At 39.9% G+C, this 19,741-nt stretch overlaps 1 protein-coding gene across 2 annotated transcripts; it reads left to right on the forward strand.

Moving 5' to 3' along the window:
- Nucleotides 1-15,796: 15,796 nt before the first annotated feature.
- Nucleotides 15,797-18,947, forward strand: LOC104110620 (receptor-like protein Cf-9). Of its 2 annotated transcripts, XM_070199735.1 has the most exons (3): nt 15,913-16,072; nt 16,213-18,474; nt 18,604-18,947. In XM_070199735.1, exons 1-2 carry the CDS (start codon nt 16,058-16,060, stop codon nt 18,448-18,450), a joined length of 2,253 nt encoding a protein of 750 aa, XP_070055836.1. In that variant the 5' UTR covers nt 15,913-16,057; the 3' UTR covers nt 18,451-18,474; nt 18,604-18,947. The 2 variants fall into 2 exon arrangements, with proteins under 2 accessions (XP_009618445.1, XP_070055836.1); XM_009620150.4 differs by having other exon boundaries at nt 15,797-18,474.
- The last annotated feature ends 794 nt before the right edge of the window (nt 18,948-19,741 follow it).

The following is a 19,741-nucleotide window of genomic DNA, read 5'->3' on the forward strand; positions in this document are numbered from 1 at the left end:
GCTAATGAGTGTTTTGGAGTCAACATGGAATGTGAAAGGGCAATGGAAGGTTAGCCCGGTCGAAAAGGAGCGAGAAAAGCAAGCGAAACGACCCCTCTAGGCGCGCAGCCGCAGAGTGGGCCGCGAACTGGTCCGCGAACTCAAAGCAGTGAGGCAGTCCAAATCTGAGGCCGGATTCGCGGCCGCGGATGGGCGGACGAAAGCCAAACACGTAGGGTTAATTATGTAATTTCTTAGGCGACTAACCTAAACCTATATGAAACCTAAACTCGCCTAGAAGTGGGAGATAGCTGTTTTTAGAAGATTTTAGAGGCAAGAACGAGGGAGAGAAGACGGATAAATTCCTAAGAGTTTTCATCTTCTTCTTCATACTTTTATTTGTTGATTATGAATTATTTTAGTGATTTATTTTTCATTAGTATGTGTAGCTAAATCTATTATCTAGAGTTGATGGAACCAATTGTTGGATGAAGTCTGGACTCTATTTTGTTATAATTGAGCCGTGTTTGTTCTATGATTGTTCAATTACGTATTGTATTGTGGTTAATTGAAAGGGCCCTCGATTAATCATGTCTATTCACCTTGTGTTGCTTGAGAAAGAAAACTTGGTTAGATTGTTGTTGAACAACACCACTTTTGGGGAAGTTAAGAGTTTAATTACTCGAATTTAAAAGTGGGGTTAGAAATAACGAAGCTTTGGTGGGATAATTCTGAGTTGCATAAATTGTTAACTAGAATAGTTCGAGAGAATGCTTCTAGTAAATTATCGTAATTGATCAAAAGGTAATTACGGTAGCCCGGAACTCATAATCCTCATAGAGTATTACGGCGAGATTATAGCTAAAGAGTTGAGAATTAATCCGGCAATTGGGGAAATCAATAGCCCTAGACCCTTTTACCCTTGAATTCAATTTTAGTCTTGATTATTGCTAATTTTATTGTCATTTTTCCTTGGCTAAAAAAATTCCACGGATTATTCATAAAACTATTGCATCAGGAAGTTGTCTGAGCTTATCATAGGTTAGTTCCCTGTGGGATTCGACTCCGGACTTGAACCGGATTATATTTTCAGCGACCGCTTAGTCCTTCTTATAAGACATAGTTGGGCGTGATCAAATTTTGGCGCCGTTACAGGGCAACTAATGGTGTTATTTATTACAACTTAGAAGAATTGCTAGGATTCTTCGTTTAGATCAATTTCTTACGGTGTTTAATATTTTTTTCATTAAAATTCTCACGTTTGAATTCTCCTGTGACTCAGGTGTACGCCTAGAATCTCTTCGAGGAATGGTGAACTTTTTGAAGGACTTTCAGACCTCGAGAAAGCATTCAAGGCATTAAATCGAGCCAACAAGAAGAACAAACAGTTACAACAAAAACACACACTCGAAATTGAAATGGACAACGTGGACGATGTCAACAAAAATAATCGGAATAATCGGGTTGACCCAAACAATGGAGTGGTGGCACCTCTTGTGCCAGGAGCTGCTCTTTATGATTGGGCACAACCAACTGTTGATAACTTAGCCACCGCCATTACTGTACCTCAGATACAAGCGGAGACATTCCAGATCACCAACAACATGCTGCATCTGTTGCAAAATAAGGGACTGTTCTCCGGGTCATACATTGAAGACCCACAACAACATCTGAAGAATTTTCTATCAATATGTGTGACCCAAAGACAGCCGGATGTGACTCCTGAAGCCATCAAGCTATAACTATTTCCATTCTCTGTGACTGGAGAGGCTCAAACTTGGCTGAATTCACTCCCAATAAACTCCATTGCCACTTGGGAAGAATTAGTCAAACTGTTCTTAAACAAGTTTTATCCTCCTAACAAGACTGCAAGGCAGATTGATAAGATATTGCAGTTCAGGCAAAAACCAACTGAGTCCTTGCAAGAAACCTGGGAGAGGTTCAAGGGTATGCTAGTGAAGTGTCCACACCATGGCATTCCAGATCAGATACTGGGACAGAGATTCTACATGGGTTTAGCAGATAGTGTGAAGGCCAATGTAGACGATTCAGCTGGGGGTGCACTTTTGAGCAAGACATTCATAGAGTGCAAGATTCTTCTTGACAAGATGGCTCAAAATTCAGGCTGGATGGCTAGAGGTACGTCACTTACACTAATAGTGCATTTTGTTGCTCTTGACCCAAACAATTCCCATGTAGAGAACATAGGCACTCTCATGACTCAGATGAGCATACTGACAAAGAAAATTGATGAGATGGGTACAAAGCAAGTGCACATTGTTGATACAACGAATGGAGGATTGTGCACTCCTTGCATAAACCAATCATATGTGTGCTCGTGGAGTGGAGAGAATGACAATCAGGGCTTCAGAGAAGACATGAATTATGTCAATAATTTTGGAGTTTAGAGGCAAGGTGGGAAACAATGGGGACCAGCACCGAACCAGCAGTACAGACCCAACCTGCCACAACACAACCCCAATTCTGGAGGCGCACGACCATAAGGTCAAGTTATGCCTTATCAAAGGCAGCAGGGCTATAATCAGCAGCACCATCAACAGTTGGCCTACCAACCACCTCATCAACAACATGGCAAAAATATGGTAGAAATCAGGGGTATGCTGCAACAACTCATTGGGATAAATGGTAAGATGCAAGAAAAGTTAGCAGCATATGATTCAGCAATCAAAGGCATTGAAACTCAACTGGGACATCTGTCTATGGCCTTGAACAATTGCCCCCAACGAACATTGCCTGCAGATACAAATATTAACCCAAAGGAACAGAACCTAAATCAGCTAATGGCAGTGAGTCTCAGGAATGGAAGAGATTAAGACAGAGAGCAAGAAGTTGCTCAATTTAGGAGAGAGACTACGCCAACTACTCTAGTTACATTAGAGGCAGATGAGTTAGCAGAGCTCACCGAGGTTGTAATTGAACAAGCACAGGTTGATAAGGGTAATGAGAAGGACGGTGAACAAGTCTCAGAACAAGGGACACCTCTTGTGCCAGAAGCTTCCAACAAAGAAAAGACATCAAGTAATGGACAAAGATTTACTCCTGCACCATTCCCTCAGAGATTGGCAAAACAAAAGAAAGATAATCAATACAGGAAATTCATGGAAATGCCTTGACAGATTCAATTGAATATTCCACTAATGGATGCTTTGAGGGAAATGCCAGGGTATGCAAAAATGATGAAGGACCTGATGTCGCGGAAATTTGACTTCCAGGACCTATCCACTGCAACTCTGACACAGACCTGCAGCGCGCTAGTGACAAGACCTATGGCACAAAAGGTGTCTGATCCAGGTAGCTTCACTATCCTATGCACTATTGGGAGTTATGCTTTTGCTAAAGCATTGTGTGACTTGGGAGCCAGCATAAACTAGATTCCCTTGGCAATCTATACAAAACTGGGCATTGGCAGAGCTAGAACGACCTCAATGTTGCTGCAACTGGCTGATCGCATAGTCAAAAGACCGACATGAATTCTTGATGATGTGCTTGTGCAAGTGGGATAAATTTGTATTTCTTGCAGACTTTGTTATTCTTGATTGTCAGGTGGATAAAGAGATACCCATCATTCTGGGAAGGCCATTCTTAGCCATTGGGAGAGCATTAATTGATTGTGAGACTGGAGAGTTGAAAATGAGGTTGAACAATAAAGAAATAATATTCAACGTTCAACAATCCATGAAGAGACCCAGTGAATTTGCAAACTGCTCACTAGTGGAGGCCGTAGATGTGATACTGCAAGAAGAGGACGAGACCCTTAATGTCAATGATCCACTAGAAGCCTGCTTGATAAATTTGGAAGAGATGGACGGTAAAGGGTTGGCAGAGTGGGTCATGGCTCTCGAAGGTCAAGGATTCTGGAAAAGGGAACCTCAGTTCGAGCCCCTACGCTTAGAAGAGAGAGCAACACCACCTACAAAACCATCAATAGAGGAGCCACCACAACTGGACTTGAAACCGCTTCCAGCCCACCTCAGGTACGCTTTCTTGGGGCCTAATTCTACTTTGTCTGTTATTATATCATCTGGTTTGCTAGCTATGCAGGTAGAGAAACTATTGAAGGTATTGCAAGAATGTAAGACTGCCATTGGTTGGACCATGGCAGACATAAAGGGTATCATCCCAGCCTTTTGCATGCACAAGATTCTTCTGGAAGAGGGGCACAAAATTTCCAGGGAACATCAACGACGTCTAAACCCAAATATGAAGGAAGTAGTAAAGAAGGAAGTGATCAAGTGGCTGGATGCGGGTATCATCTTCGCCATCTTTGATAGCAACTGGGTCAGTCCTGTCCAATGTGTGCCGAAAAAGGGAGGAATGACGGTCTCTCAACTCGTACAGTCACGGGGTGGCGGATTTGCATGGACTATCGGAAACTTAACATAGCCACTCAAAAGGACCATTTCCCATTGCCTTTCATTGACCAAATGTTGGACAGGTTAGTTGGGCAGTCCCACTTCTGTTTCTTGGATGGATATTTCGGGTATAACCAGATCTCAATAGCCCCGGAAGACAGAGAGAAAACATCCTTCACTTGTCCATATGGCATCTTTGCCTTACGCAGAGTGCTCTTTGGACTTTGCAATGCACCGACTACATTCCAGCGGTGCATGTTAGCCATTTTCACTAACATAGTGGAGGATATTATGGAGGTATTTATGGAGGATTTCTCCGTGGTGGGGGATTCATTCGAAGATTGTCTTCACAATTTAAGAAGAGTTCTCAAAAGATGTGTGGAGACAAATTTGATACTGAATTGGGAAAAATTCCATTTTATGGTACAAGAAGGAATAGTTTTGGGGCATCGATTGTCCAGCAAGGGAATTGAGGCCGACCATGCTAAAGTTGATGTGATTGAGAAATTGCCACCGCCCACTTCGGTCAAGGCAGTGAGAAGTTTCCTTGGGCACGCCGAGTTCTACAGGCGATTCATAAAAGATTTTTCCAAGATTGCTAACCCTTTATGTAAACTTCTTGAAAAGGATCAGCCCTTTGTGTTTTCTAATGATTGCAGGATGGCATTTGAGGAGCTGAAGAAGAGACTGATAACTGCACCCATCATTGTTGTACCCAACTGGGAGCAACCATTCGAGCTCATGTGCGACACCAGTGATTATGCTATAGGAGCAGTCTTGGGACAACGAAAAGACAAGATGATGCACCCGATTTACTATGCAAGCAGGACGCTCAGCGGTGCACAACTCAATTACACTGTAACGGAAAAGGAAATGCTGGCTGTAGTGTTTGCCTTCGACAAATTCAGGTCATACTTACTTGGTTCAAAAGTTATTATTTATACTGACCATGCAACAATTAGGTACTTGATAGCAAAGAAGGAGTCAAAGCCACGCTTGATTCGCTGGGTTCTTTTTCTACAAGAATTCGATCTGGAAATTCGTGAGAGAAAGGGGACGGACAATCAAGTGGAAGACCACCTCTCAAGATTGGAAGGAGCTGAAAAGAGAATGGAGGTTGAAGACATAACAGAGACATTCCCGGATGAACAGTTACTTGCGGTGACAATGGAGGAGACGCCATGGTATGCTGATATTGCTAACTATTTAGCAAGTAATATTGTACCTTATGAACTCTCCTCAATTCAAAAGAAAAAGTTCTTCCGCGACTATCGAGCCTTTTATTAGGACGAACCTCTATTGTTTAAAATAAGTGTAGATAACATCATCCGGAGGTGTATCCCCGAGAAAGATCAACCTTCTGTTTTGTAGGCTTGCCATGCTTCACCATATGGTGGACACTTTGGAGGAATCCGAACAACAACAAAAGTGTTGGAATCGGGATTGTAATGGCCTACTCTGTTCAAGGATGCCCATGCTTGGGTCAAAAGTTGCGATGAATGCCAAAGGACATGCAACATATCTCGCCGTCACGAGATGCCGATGACCATAATTCAAGAGGTGGAGGTTTTTGACATGTGGGGGATCGACTTTATGGGACCGTTCGTCAGCTCGTATGGTAACAAATATATATTGGTAGCGGTTGACTATGTCTCCAAGTGGGTTGAAGCGGTGGCTCTCCCAACCAATGATGCAAAAGGGGTAACAAGTTTCCTAAAGAAAAACATCTTCACACATTTTGGCACCCCGAGAGCTATAATCAGTGATGGTGGAACCCATTTTTTCAATAGAGCTTTTGCATGTCTATTGGAAAAGTATGGAGTTCACCACAAAGTAGCCACACCATACCACCTACAAACGAGCGGGTAAGTTGAAGTGTCCAATAGAGAAATTAAAAGTGTCCTGACAAAGACAGTGATTGCAACAAGGACCGATTGGGCGAAGAAGCTGGATGATGCATTATGGGCATACCGCACAACATTCAAAACTCCAATTGGTATGTCACCGTACAAGTTGGTGTTTGGAAAGGCATGCCACCTTCCAGTAGAGCTCGAACATAAAGCACTTTGGGCACTGAGGCAGCTGAATCTGGATATAGAGACCGCAAGCATCAGCAGAGTCACTGAGTTACATGAGCTCAAGGAATTCAGGTTCCATGCATTTCAAAATGCTAGATTATATAAAGAAAAGATGAAAATGATCCATGATAAGCACATCTTAGATCGAAACTTCAAGCCCGGAGATCTAGTGTTGTTATACAACTCGAGATTGAGGTTGTTTCTGGGTAAGTTGAAGTCCAGATGGTCAGGACCCTTCAGAGTGGTGCAAGTGTTCTCAAGCGGAGCTGTGGAGATTGAATCCGAAGATGGGACAAACAAGTTCACGGTAAATAGGCAAAGGTTGAAACATTACCTTAGAATGGTCGAAGAGAAAAGGAATAGAGTGGTGATAACTTTGGAAGAGCCCTAGTACGCGAATGAGGAGTGATAATGAAAGCCTGCATCGTGCTGCGATGTTAAATCAGGCGCTTCTTGGGAGGCAACCCATGGTTTGTTGAAAATCGTCGTGCCCCAACGTTAACTTAGGCGCTTTTTGGGAGGCAACCCATTATGTTTCTTACTTTGTTTGTTGTAATTGATTTTGATCGACTTTGACCGACCTACTAGCGTGCAGGGCAAAGATCACGCGCATCGGAAGGATTCGGGGGTCGAAATTAACCCAAGACTAGGTAAAAAATACGGCAAACACAAAAATTGGCTGGAGACGGAGATCTGCGGCCACGGATTGGACCGCGGATTGGGCCGCGGATTTTGGCCTATGTTCTGCCCCCCGTCCACGGTCGCGGATCGGACCGCAGATTAGGGCACGGATTTTAGGACCCCCTATGCCCAGAATCCGAGGCCGTGGATTGGACCGTGGATTGGGGCACGGAAGCCCGGGCTTGTCCAGGTAAGTTTTTTAATTTTAATCCCCCACCCCCTTCTTTTCCTTAACCCAAACCCTCACTTCCCCCACTTCTCTTCTTCCCTTCCTAACTCCAAGAACCCAAACCTCTCACTTCCCCCCACTTCTCTTCTTCCCTCCCTAACTTCAACAACCCAAACCCCCCACTTCCCCCACTTCTCTTCTTCCCTCCCTAACTTCAACAACCCAAACCCCTCACTTCCCCTCACTTCTCTTCTTCCCTCCCTAACTTCAACAACCCAAACCCCTCACTTCCCCTCACTTCTCTTCTTCCCTCCCTAACTTCAAGAACCCAAACCCTTCCTTTCCCCCATATTTTACTTTTAACACAAGACTCTTCTCCTTCCTTCTCTTCTCCACTCAACCGATCTCCAACCTCCGTTATTCTCAAGATCTCCAAGTAAGTACATGATTTTATTCCTCTTTCTTAGTATTTTTTTTTCCTTTTCTGTATAGGGTAGTAAAATCATAGGTACATTTGTCTGGGATTTGGATTGTGATTTATATGTGGTATATGGAGTCTATTTGAATTGATTGATTTGGAGGAAGCCATTGTTGGGTTTGATTGGGTCTTTGGGTAACTTGGGGGTACATATGCACACTACCTGTTTGTTGATTTTCCTTAATGCGTGTTGAAGATAAATTATGACCAATTGTGCGAGTGAAGTCTGAGTAACCGCCATTGGGACACATATTCCTCTCTCCACTGATAGTAGTATTTATTGTGTAGGTAATATGCAACCTTCAAGGAAGCGACACGCTACCGGGACCTCATCAAGTGGTCATGGAGGCTCATCTCGGGGACGGGCACCGACCAGTGTGGCTCAGTTTGATCGTACCAGGTTTGTCTCCAGAGCTGCCCAAGACCGTTTCAGTTTGAAGGCCACTAAAAAACCTGTACCAAAAAGGGGTATTGAAAGGGTGTCCCTCCAGGATGAATGCCCTAATATGTATCGAGAGTTGATCAGGCACAGATTGGACAGCTTTTTCGAAGAGCCGGAGGAGGGTAACTTGATGCTTGTTCGGGAGTTCTATGCCAACTGCCCTGAACATGAAGATAGAATATGCACTGTGTGACACACGAGGGTGGATGCCTCGTTAGAGGCCATCAGGAGAGTGTATCGATTGCCTGAATTCAATGGGAAGGAGGATTTCTATGATACTTATAGGAGAGAACCCATCACATGGAACAAGTTTTTCAGAACTATCTGTGCACCAGACAAAGAGGTAGTGTGGGTTACGCCGGGATCGAAGCTACACTCTTCCTCACTCACTTTTGAAGGAAAATGCTGGTGGTACATCATCAACAGTCGATTACTGCCGTCCCACAACACCACCGAGGTAAATGGTTTGAGAGTTGCCTTGATATGATGCTTCGTGAATGGCCATGACTTCGATGTGGCCAAGGTTCTTCAGTCTGAGATGTCCGTCCGTTCAACACAGAAGAGGTATGGGTTCTTTTTCCCCTCTCTGATCACTAGATTGTGCTGGCCAGCAAGGGTGCCTGAGAACCCAAATGCGGATGGCATGGTAAAGAAAGAATAAAAGTTCCGGGCAGACAAAGTGACCATCGAGAAAGACCCGATGGCACCAGGAGCAACTCATAGTGACGATTCTAATAAGTCGGAAGAGGGCGACGAAGTGCAGGAGGAGGTTGAACCTGCCTCACCCCCACAGGAACAAGCTGCAGTGGCTGAAGAACCATCCCAGGGAAGACGGAGCATGCGAATGACACCCCTAGAACAAGACATGGCAGGACTGCGCACTTCCGTCACGGAATTGGGGACCAGAGTTGATGCTTTGGCAACCCAAAATGTGAAGTCAGAAAAGAAAATCATGGGCTGGCTGCGTGCGCTGGGGAGAGCATGTCATCTCAACCCTGGCACTGTCTCCGATCAAGACTAATCCACCAGGGAAGTTCCGTTACCTCACATTACTTTACTTTGTATGACATGGGGACATGCCATATTTTTAAGTGTGGGGTGAGGAATACTTTGTTGTATATAGATAGTTTCGTAGTTTATTTGTATAAATCAATTTCGACTTGGCCCAACGATGGATATCATTCGACGGGTTTCTTGAGGGACTAAAGTCAAAAAGAAAAAAAAAGATTTTCTTTTGTAGTAGTGTATCAATTTCCCCTTGGTTTTTCTTCAAACCACGGTTCTTTTTCAAGGGTTTTATTTGAACCGGGTGTAGTTAGCTTTTTATTTTTTAGTTAGGAACTTATGGGCTATGGGCAGAATTAAAATAGGAAGCCTTGTTTGATTTCGTAATGCCTTGAATATAGCGGTTACTTTAGTGTGACGCTTAAGCTCATTTGTTGACTCTTGTAAGAAGGCCTTAAAATGTATGTTCTTAATTTGGCTGAAGTACCATGATCTGTGTGTTTGATGATCTAATCTGGAATGAGTTAGCTGCCATGTGTGTGGGAGGCTTGTTATATTCTATGCACGACATTTAACGCCTAGAACTTGCCCTGTGTGTCTGCAAAGCGAAATGGTAGTCTTGTTTAGTCTGGGAAGTGATATAGGCATTTCTTTGTTGAACCATATATATACATACTCCACCCACCTATTTGAATTGACCATCTTTTTGAATTCTTTACCTCTCTTAAGCACTGGAAATACTATGAATTTATAAAGGATAAAGTCTAGGGTAGTTGATGGAGCTTTTGAGTGGAACTAGGAAATAAGGAGAAAGGTATATCTTGTTGGAAAAGGCCAGTTGTGAAAAAAAGAAAAGAAAAGAGAAGAACATTGTTAATAGTGTATCATGTTGATTGGTAATAAATCTTTAGTGGCTTTTAAGGTGATTGTTCTCAAAGAAGAAGTGTGGGGTGGTATATGTGGTGTTAAAAAAAATGAAAATATTGGTTTAACTTAGGTGTGGACTTGATTGTAAAATAATGTATTAAAGTGCTTAGGGAGGTGTAGTCACTATTATATATCCAAATATATCCTACCCAACCTACAGCCTACATTACATCCAAATAAAGTCCTACTTGATCCTAGACTGAGTGAGCTCAATTAGTAGAGTCGTACACTACGGGCAAGCCTATAGTACGTTTTCTGTGGCACAAGAATGTCACACGAAAGCCAAATACGCAGGGTTAATTATATAATTTCCTAGGCGACTAACCTAAACCTATATGAAACCTAAACTCGCCTAGAAGTTGGAGATAGCTGTTTTTAGAAGATTTTAGAGGCAAGAACGAGGGAGAGAAGACGGATAAATTCCTAAGAGTTTTCATCTTCTTCATACCTCTATTTGTTGATTATGAATTATTTTAGTGATTTGTTTTCCATTAGTATGAGTAGCTAAATCTATTATCTATGGTTGATGGAACCAATTGTTGGATGAAGTCTTGACTCTCTTTTGTTATAAATGAGCCGTGTTCTTTCTATGATTCTTCAATTACGTATTGTATTTTGGTTAATTGAAAGGGCCCTCGATTAATCGTATCTATTCACCTTGTGTTCCTTGATAAAGAACACTTGGTTAGATTGTTGTTGAACAATACCACTTTTGGGGAAATTAAGAGATTAATTACTTGAATTTAAAAGTGGGGTTAGAAATAACGAAGCTTTGGTGGGATAATTCTGAGTTGCATAAATTGTTAACTAGAGTAGTTCGAGAGAATGCTTCTAGTAAATTATCATAATTGATCGAAAGGTAATTACGGTAGCCCGGAACTCATAATCCTCATAGAGTATTACGACGAGATTATAGCTAAAGAGTTGAGAATTAATCCGGCAATTGGGGAAATCAATAGCCCTAGACCCTTTTACCCTTGAATTCAATTTTAGTCTTGATTATTGCTAATTTTATTGTCATTTTTCCTTGGCTAAATAAATTCCACTGATTATTCATAAAACTATTGCATCAGGAAGTTGTTTGAGCTTATCATTAGCATTATTTAAGGTTGTAGTAAATAGGTTAGTTCCCTGTGGGATTCGACTCCGGACTTGAATCAGGTTATATTTGCAGCGACCGCTTAGTCCTTCTTACAAGGCATAGTTGGGCGTGATCACTCTACATGTTATGCTATCGCCTAATTAGGGCAATTTGAGAAGAAGAAAAAAATGTGCACATGCACACACATATGTTCTTCTCACAGAATTTGATGAGTTGGTTTTAAATAATGTTCTGTGCCGGAAAGGCAGGATTACATCGGAATAGCTAGAATAGTTATGTTTGGTGATATAAGGTCATTGGACCTAGAATGGATACTATCATGTTTGATTACAATGTGTTAGAAGAATAATTTAGAATTCAGCTTATATAATTGGCTATGGTACTTGTTGAACGAGGAAAAGCTCCGTGACTTGTTGATCTGGTAAGTGGTCATGGAATTTCATGTGTTTCTTTCATTATCGGCAGTGAACGAGGTTTTGGAATGAGGTGTTGTTTGATATGGGGTTTAATACTGGTATTCATTTTTTTATCAGCTACAGTGATTAGAAACTATTCCAAGTATGCGGGTTGTGTGGTATATCATGTGACTACATCTGGAGTTATGGCTAAGGCTTAATACAACTTGTTAAGACTCATACAAAGTGTTGATGTGAGATTCGGTTCTTGAAAAGAAATTTTTGGATGTTGGAAATTGGATTCCAAGGTTTATGGGCTAGTGCTAAATTAGTAATTTTCAGTTATGTGGTGTCGTCAGGCCTATATGGAATAGGGTGACGTGGGATCACCCCCGGATATATGCGTGATAAGGTGAAATAGTGATTTGAAGGTTTAGGGACAACAACTCCTGGCACGTTCGAGGTCGAACATATGTTTAAGTGAGGGAGAATGTAACGATCCGACTTGTCATTTTGATAATTAGCATTCCGTTCAGTGGCTTAAGATATCGATAAACTTTGAAATGTGTATTATGACTTGCGAGGGTGGTCAAGTTTGGTTTTCAGATGATTCAGGATTTAATTGAAAGAACAATTCTTGTTTTGGAAGCTTAAGTTGAAATAATTGACCGGCTCGTAAAATATATGTAAATGACCCCGTAATGAAATTTTAATTGTTCCAATATCTTCGTATGCTGATTTTGGACTTAGGAGTGTGCCCGGATATTTATTTTGAGGTCCGTAGCTAAATTATGCTTGAAATGGCGAAAATAGGAAATTTAAGTTTGGAAGTTTGACCAGGGAGTTGACTTTTTGATATCGGGATCGAAATCCGATTCTGAAAATTAGAATAACTCCGTTATATCATTTATGACTTATGTGAAAAATTTGAGGTCAACCGGAGTTGATCTGATAGGTTTCGACATCAAATGTATAATTTGAAATTTCTTAGTTTCATTAGGCTTGAATTGGGGTGCGATTTGTGGTTTTAGTGTTGTTTGATATGATTTGAGCTCTCGACTAAGTCCGTAATATATTTTGAGACTTGTTGGTATGTTCGGACGGGGTCCCGAGGGGCTCGGGTGAGTTTCGGAGTGGTTTCGGACCATTTCTAGGCCATTTTAGCTGTTGGTGTTTTTGCTACAATAGTGTGCATCACAGAAATTTCTGCTGCATAGGACTAACTTTGGAAGCTTATATCTCGTAATCTATAAGAAATTTGGCAATAATCTAAAAATGAAAGTTGTAGCCCTTTGTATCTAGTTTTCATAAATTTAAACCATTTGGCAATTGGAGGTGGGTACAAGAAGTTATGATTGATACACTACAGGCTACCGGAGAAGAGTTTTGGAAGAGTTTGATGTTTTCCGCATAAGCATGTAATGATCCAAAGGTCCATTTTTAGTTCTAGAGATCAAAATTCGATTTTGAGACTTCCGGGAGTTTGATAATAAATTATAGGAATGATCTGAAAAGTTTGGTCTAATTTCATCAAGTCGCGATTGGGTTTTTAGCACGAAACATTGAGTTAATTGTTTAACGGGCGAAATTAGTATCGTATTGAGGAAATGAGCTCCGAATTGAGTTTCGATTAAAGGAATAGGTTCGTATTATCATTTATGACTCATAGGAACAAGAATCATCGAATTCCGAGTTCGTATGATTGAGTTAGAGCCTTTTTAGTGAAAATAAATATTGTTGGTCCAAAGGTTATGGTGCGCACATTAAGCGGCCAGATTTGGCACTTTACGCGACAGGAATTGGGCTTTTAGCGACTAGAATAGTGTTTTTATTGAGAAGTTCTGTTTTTACCTCATTTCAACATTTTTGGACGAAAGAATACGGCTTGGGGCAATTTTTGAGCAAGAAATCACGAGAAATCTTGAGGTAAGTCACTTGTGATCATTTCTACTCCATAATATTGAATTATCATCGAATAATCCGACTAGATTACATGATTTTGAGGTGTAAATCGGGAATTTGGACCTAGGAATTTAAAAATAAGATTTGAGGATTTGGAGGTCAAGTTGATATCGAAATTTGGTAAAATTGGAATGGTTAGACTCGTGGTTGAATGTGCTTTCGGATTTTGTAACTTTTGTTAGGTTTTGAGACATGGGCCCCACAAGCAATTTTTGGGTGAAATTTCAGATTTTGATGGGAAATCTGTATATTCATATGGAATTACCTATAATTTGTTTTGACTAAATCGAATTATTTATGATTAGATTCGAGGCGTTTGAAGGCCGATACGCGAGGCAAAGGGATTGCAGAGTAAGAAATTATACGGTTTGAGGTAAGTAACACTTCTAAACTTGGTTCTAAGGGTATGAATCCCCGAATTGGTGTTATATAAATTGTTTGGAGGTGACGCACACGATAGTTGACGAGCGTGAGGACGTGCACCATATAAATTATTATCTGAGCATGTTCCACGTATTAGAGAAATTGAGCTGAGGCTCTTATTAAAGATCATGTTTAGGCGACGTGCCGATATTTTGGGACCTATGAGGTCCTGTTGTTGTTGAATTAATTGTTTTAAAAATGTACATTTCACAGTCAGTCATATTCGTCCATTGTGAGGATATTTATGGGATCGAGCTGCGCGCCGCAGCAGACGACATTGGCATATATATATATATATATATATATATATATATATATATATATATATATATATATATATATATATATATATATATATATATATATATATATATTATATGGATCGGGGTTGCCCGCCTGCAGCAGGCCTTATAGGCTTTATTACTATATGAATCGGGGTTGCCTGCCTGCAGCAGGCCTTATAGGCTTTATTATTATACGGATCGGGACTGCCCACCTGCAGTAGGCCATATCGACTTTATATCACGCTTGGGCTGAAGGAGCCCCTCCGGAGTCTGTACACACCCCTAGTGAGCGTAGATGATTATATATTCGGGATAAACTTACCAGGGCATGGACTTGCCTTACTTGTTTATATTGTTATGAGTTTCCCTGGACATGAATCTTGTCCGTATCATTTACATTTGGGAATGAATTTTTCAGGGCTGGATTGGCCTTATACGGTACTAAGTGACTGACTGTCAGTCGATGTGTATATATATATATACAGGATGGAATATCCCTGGGCTGGATTATGCATAAAGAGTACTGAGTGACCGAATAATTTGTGACCAGTAGTACATGAGGTCTTACCACTTAGATGTCATATTCTTCATATTATGCAATATTGATCTATTTTTGCTTGCACTGAGTTTAACTGTTGAACTTGAAAGCATGCCTTCATTTCTGTACCATTATTTATATACTGAACTGTACCTGCAGAGCTCGTCACTACTTTCAGTCCAGAGGTTAGTTTTGTTACTTATTGAGTTGGTTGTACTCATACTACACTCTGCACCTCGTGTGCAGATCCAGGTGCTTTCGGACACGGCGACTGTTAGATGTCAGAGAGCTATCAGTTAGAGACTATCAAGGTAGCTGCCTGGAGTCCGCTGACCTTGACTCTCATTCTTTCAGTTATTATACTATTCTATACTTTCTGAGAATATTTTATCAGTCAGACTTTATTATCATTTAGATGCCCATGTACTTAGTGACATCAGATTTTAGGAGTGATTATATCTGTATTTGTGAGATTTCTTCCGCTGAATTTAATTATTATGTTTCAAACTTAAAAGATATGGTGGTTTATTGAGATTGTCGGCTTGCCTAGTATTGAGATAGGCACCATCACGACATGTGAGATTTTGGATCGTGACACTAATGTGGATATTAGAGATCATTTACTCGGGCTTATTGGTCTAAGAGTGAGAACCAAATATGTTTGTATCATCTTTGTCCGATTGGTTTGATATGGTTTTGAAGAGAATATTCTTACTTGAGCAAGGATATTTGTCATTTTTCGCTTTTTGGTTTACGTAAATTTAAAAGAATAAGTAATAATTAAGCTTTGATCAATTGAAAAGTTATTCCTTGGTTTTAATTACTTTCCCTGGAACCTGGAGAGTGAGAGAAAGATTCATTGACTTCCAAGTCGTTCTACACGCAAGTCTTGTACTGATTTACTACCATATAAAATAGTATATATATACTGCACAAGTTCACCCATAAAAAACCAAAATAATCAACTCAACATAGTTTAGCGATATATGATGAAGGTTCCCAGTAAAATATTTTCTTTACTTCAGATTTTCACTCTCTTATACCTTTTTACAGTTACTTTTGCTTCCACTGAGGAAGCAACTTCTCTCCTAAAATGGAAAGCAACTCTCCAAAACCAGAACAGTTCCTTATTGGTTTCATGGACACAAAGTTCTAAAGCATGCAAGGACTGGCATGGAGTTGTATGCTTTAATGGCAGGGTAAACAAGTTGGATATTGCAGATGCTAGTGTCATTGGTACGCTCTATGATTTTCCATTTTCATCTCTCCCTTTTCTTAAATATGTTGATCTTAGCATGAACCAGCTCTTTGGCACCATCCCACCTGAAATTAGTAAACTCACTAATCTTGTCTATCTTGACTTGTCGTTCAATCAGATTTCAGGCACAATCCCACCACAAATCGGCTTACTTGCCAAGCTTCAGACCCTCCACATAAGTGGCAATCATTTAAATGGTTCCATTCCTGAAGATATAGGTTACCTAAGGTCTCTTACTGAGTTAGATTTGAGTAATAATAGTCTAAATGGTTCTATTCCTGCTTCTTTGGGGAATTTGAACAACTTGTCCCTTTTGTGTCTTTATGATAATTACCTTTCTGGCTCCATTCATAAAGAAATAGGTTACCTATCTTCTCTTACCGAGCTAGATTTGAGTAGTAACTTTCTTAATGGTTCTATTCCTGCTTCATTGGGAAATTTGCACAGCTTGTCCCTTTTGTATCTTTATGGCAATCAACTTTCTGGCTCCATTCCTGAAGAAATAGGTCACCTAAGGACTCTTAATGGTTTGGAATTGTCCAACAACTTTCTTACTGGTTCTATTCCTTCATCATTGGGGAATTTGACCAACTTGTCTTTATTGTATCTTTTTGCCAATCAGCTTTCTGGGTCCATTCCCAAAGAAATAGGTTATCTAAGTAGTCTTACTGATTTAGAATTGTCTATTAACCTTCTGAGTGGTTCTATTCCTACTTCATTGGGGAACTTGACTAGCTTATCTCGTTTGTACCTTAATAACAATCACCTTTCTGGCCCCATTTCTTCTTCATTGGGGAATTTGGGCAACTTGTCTGTTTTATATCTTTATGCTAACGAATTTTCTGGTCCCATTCCTAGTGAGTTAGGGAATCTAAAAAACCTTAATAATATGCAATTATCGTTTAATCAACTCAATGGTTCAATTCCTACTTCCTTTGGCAACTTGAAAAACTTGCGGTATCTGTTTCTCCAAAGCAACAATCTCATTGGGGAAATTCCTTCATCTATCTGCATTTTGATATCATTGGAAGTGCTGTATTTGGGGAGAAACAACTTCCAGGGAGAAATTCAGCAATGTCTAGATAATATCAGTGGCCTCCAGGTTATGAAAATAGCATATAATAATCTCAGTGGAGGGATCCCCTCCTCTATTTGCAATTTAACATCACTACGAATTTTAGATTTGGCGAGAAACAATCTTAACGGAGTAATTCCACAATGTTTTGGCAACATGGGTGGTCATCTTGAGGTTTTGGATATCCACAACAATAATCTTTCTGGGACTCTTCCAAATACTTTTAGCATTGGAAGTGTACTCAGAAGCATCGACTTGTATGACAATCAACTTTGGGGTAAAATTCCCCGATCTTTGGCCAATTGCAAAGAGTTGCAAGTTCTTGATTTAGGAGATAATCATCTCAGCGATACATTCCCGTTGTGGTTGGGAATTCTGCCAAATCTAACGGTTTTAAGCTTGAGATCAAATAAATTGCATGGACCCATTAGAACTTCAAGGGATGAAAATATGTTTCCTGAGCTTCGAATCATAGATCTCTCTTACAATGCCTTCACAGGAAACTTGTCGACGACTCTATTTCAACAATTGAAAGCCATGAGGATAATTGATCAAACAACGAAGTTACCGACATATCTTGGTAAAGTTGGAGAGAGAGATTACAATGATTCTGTGACAGTTGCAACTAAAGGACTTGAGCTTGAGCTGAGTAAAATTTTGACAGTTTACACCATTATTGATCTTTCAAGTAACAAATTTGAGGGACATATTCCAAGTATTATGGGAGATCTTATTGCACTTCGTGTATTGAATTTATCTCATAATGAATTGCAAGGTCATATACCACTATCACTTGGAAATTTATCTGTAGTCGAATCATTGGACCTTTCATTTAACCAGCTTTCGGGAGAGGTACCACAACAACTTGCTGCTCTTACATCTCTTGCATTCTTAAATCTCTCCCACAATCATCTCCAAGGATGCATTCCTCTAGGACCTCAATTTGCTACATTTCAAAACAATTCATATGAAGGTAATGATGGATTACGTGGATTCCCTGTTTCAAGAGGTTGTGGAAGTATTTGGATACCAGAAACAAATTATACAGATTATGCGCTAGATGATAAAGAAAGCACTTCTGAATTTCTCCATGATTTCCAAAAAGCTGCTCTTATGGGATATGGAAGTGGACTATGTATTGGATTATTCATAATGTATTTCATGATCTCAACTGGAAATCTGAAATGGCTTGCAAGAATCATTGAAGGATTGGAACACAAAAGGAGAAAAAAGAAGCAGCGAGATCAAAGGGATTATAAAAGAAGAAATAATCGCTTCTAAACAAGGAGCAAGCTTTGACTTCAGGTATTCAAGTTATACGTCTTTCTTTTAGTTTATTGTAACTATTAAGATCTTAGTTTTCTTACTTTTTGTTGTAACAACTAATCTATACTAAGTGTTTGACTCACACTATCTTATTTTTCAAAATTTCAGATGTCAATGATAAGAGGACATTAGCGTAATGGATTTGGTTATTCCCAAGTTTGCTTTTAAGCTTTATTTTCTGGCATGTCTCTAATTTGCGTTTACGCATTTGTTTTCTTTTCTTGTTCGTGACTTGACAAGGTTTGTATTGATCTACTTGAGTTTTATTAGTTATCCACTTAGGTTCTTGAAGTTGAAGAGCCTCTTGAAGTAATTCTAAAGTGCAATGTTCAAGACATGTGGAAAAATAATGAAATAAACTAGAACTGAAGTAGTCTGAATAATTTGTGTTCCAATATCATAAATTGAGATCATCATTTACATTATCACCTAGTAAAAACCTTACTTTTTGTTTTTTTTTTCTTTTCTTTTGGGGAGCAACATGAAAAAAAAAGGTCTGTAATATATGGTTCATGAAAACAGTAAAAGAAGACTTGAATGATCCTTACCATTATAGAGTAACATATCCCTACTTTTTTGGCTACTTAAGTATGGCTAGAACTTTTATTGGTCCTAAGATATTTTTGAAATAAGACTTATGAATTACAGGCAAGATATAGGACATTCTAGTAGAGAGTATATTAGAGATAATATACTAGAGAAATTACTCAGGTTACTATAGAAATTACTCAGATATAGTGAGGAAGTGGTGAAATTCCTTGAGCTAATATATCCAAAACAACTGTGAAAATCTTTAACCGCTGGAACTTAAATCAATCTTTATCTACTCAATCTGTATTTTAAAAGGATGTTTTCGGACTCGCCTCCGGACTCGTCCCAGGGCGGAGCACTATCAAAACTCCCCGAGGCTCACATATGAGGCTTACTTCTATGAGACTTACAATCCAAGCGGCCGTTTGTGCGTCCGGAACACGCCTAACGCTCTTCGTTCGAGACTCGCCTAATAGTTCGGTAGTTCCTAGCATAAATCATGCATTAAATTCCCTAATTAGCATTGTCGAAACTCAAATTTCTCTAATAAATGAATGATTAAAGTTTTATTCAGCTATAGAAATATGAAGATTTAGAGTAATTCAAAATAATGAGTTATAGTATTGCATATTTACTAGTAATTGAGAACATCCGAGAGTGAATATCATTTGAATAGCCAAATTTTCATCTTTACTTACTATAGATATTCATATTT

The sequence above is a fragment of the Nicotiana tomentosiformis genome, chromosome 4 (assembly GCF_000390325.3).
Source record: "Nicotiana tomentosiformis chromosome 4, ASM39032v3, whole genome shotgun sequence".
NCBI lineage: Eukaryota > Viridiplantae > Streptophyta > Magnoliopsida > Solanales > Solanaceae > Nicotiana > Nicotiana tomentosiformis.

Excerpts from the sequence above, each read along its gene's own strand:
- LOC104110620 (XM_009620150.4), top strand. The coding sequence starts at position 15,823 with ATGATGAAGGTTCCCAGTAAAATATTTTCTTTACTTCAGATTTTCACT.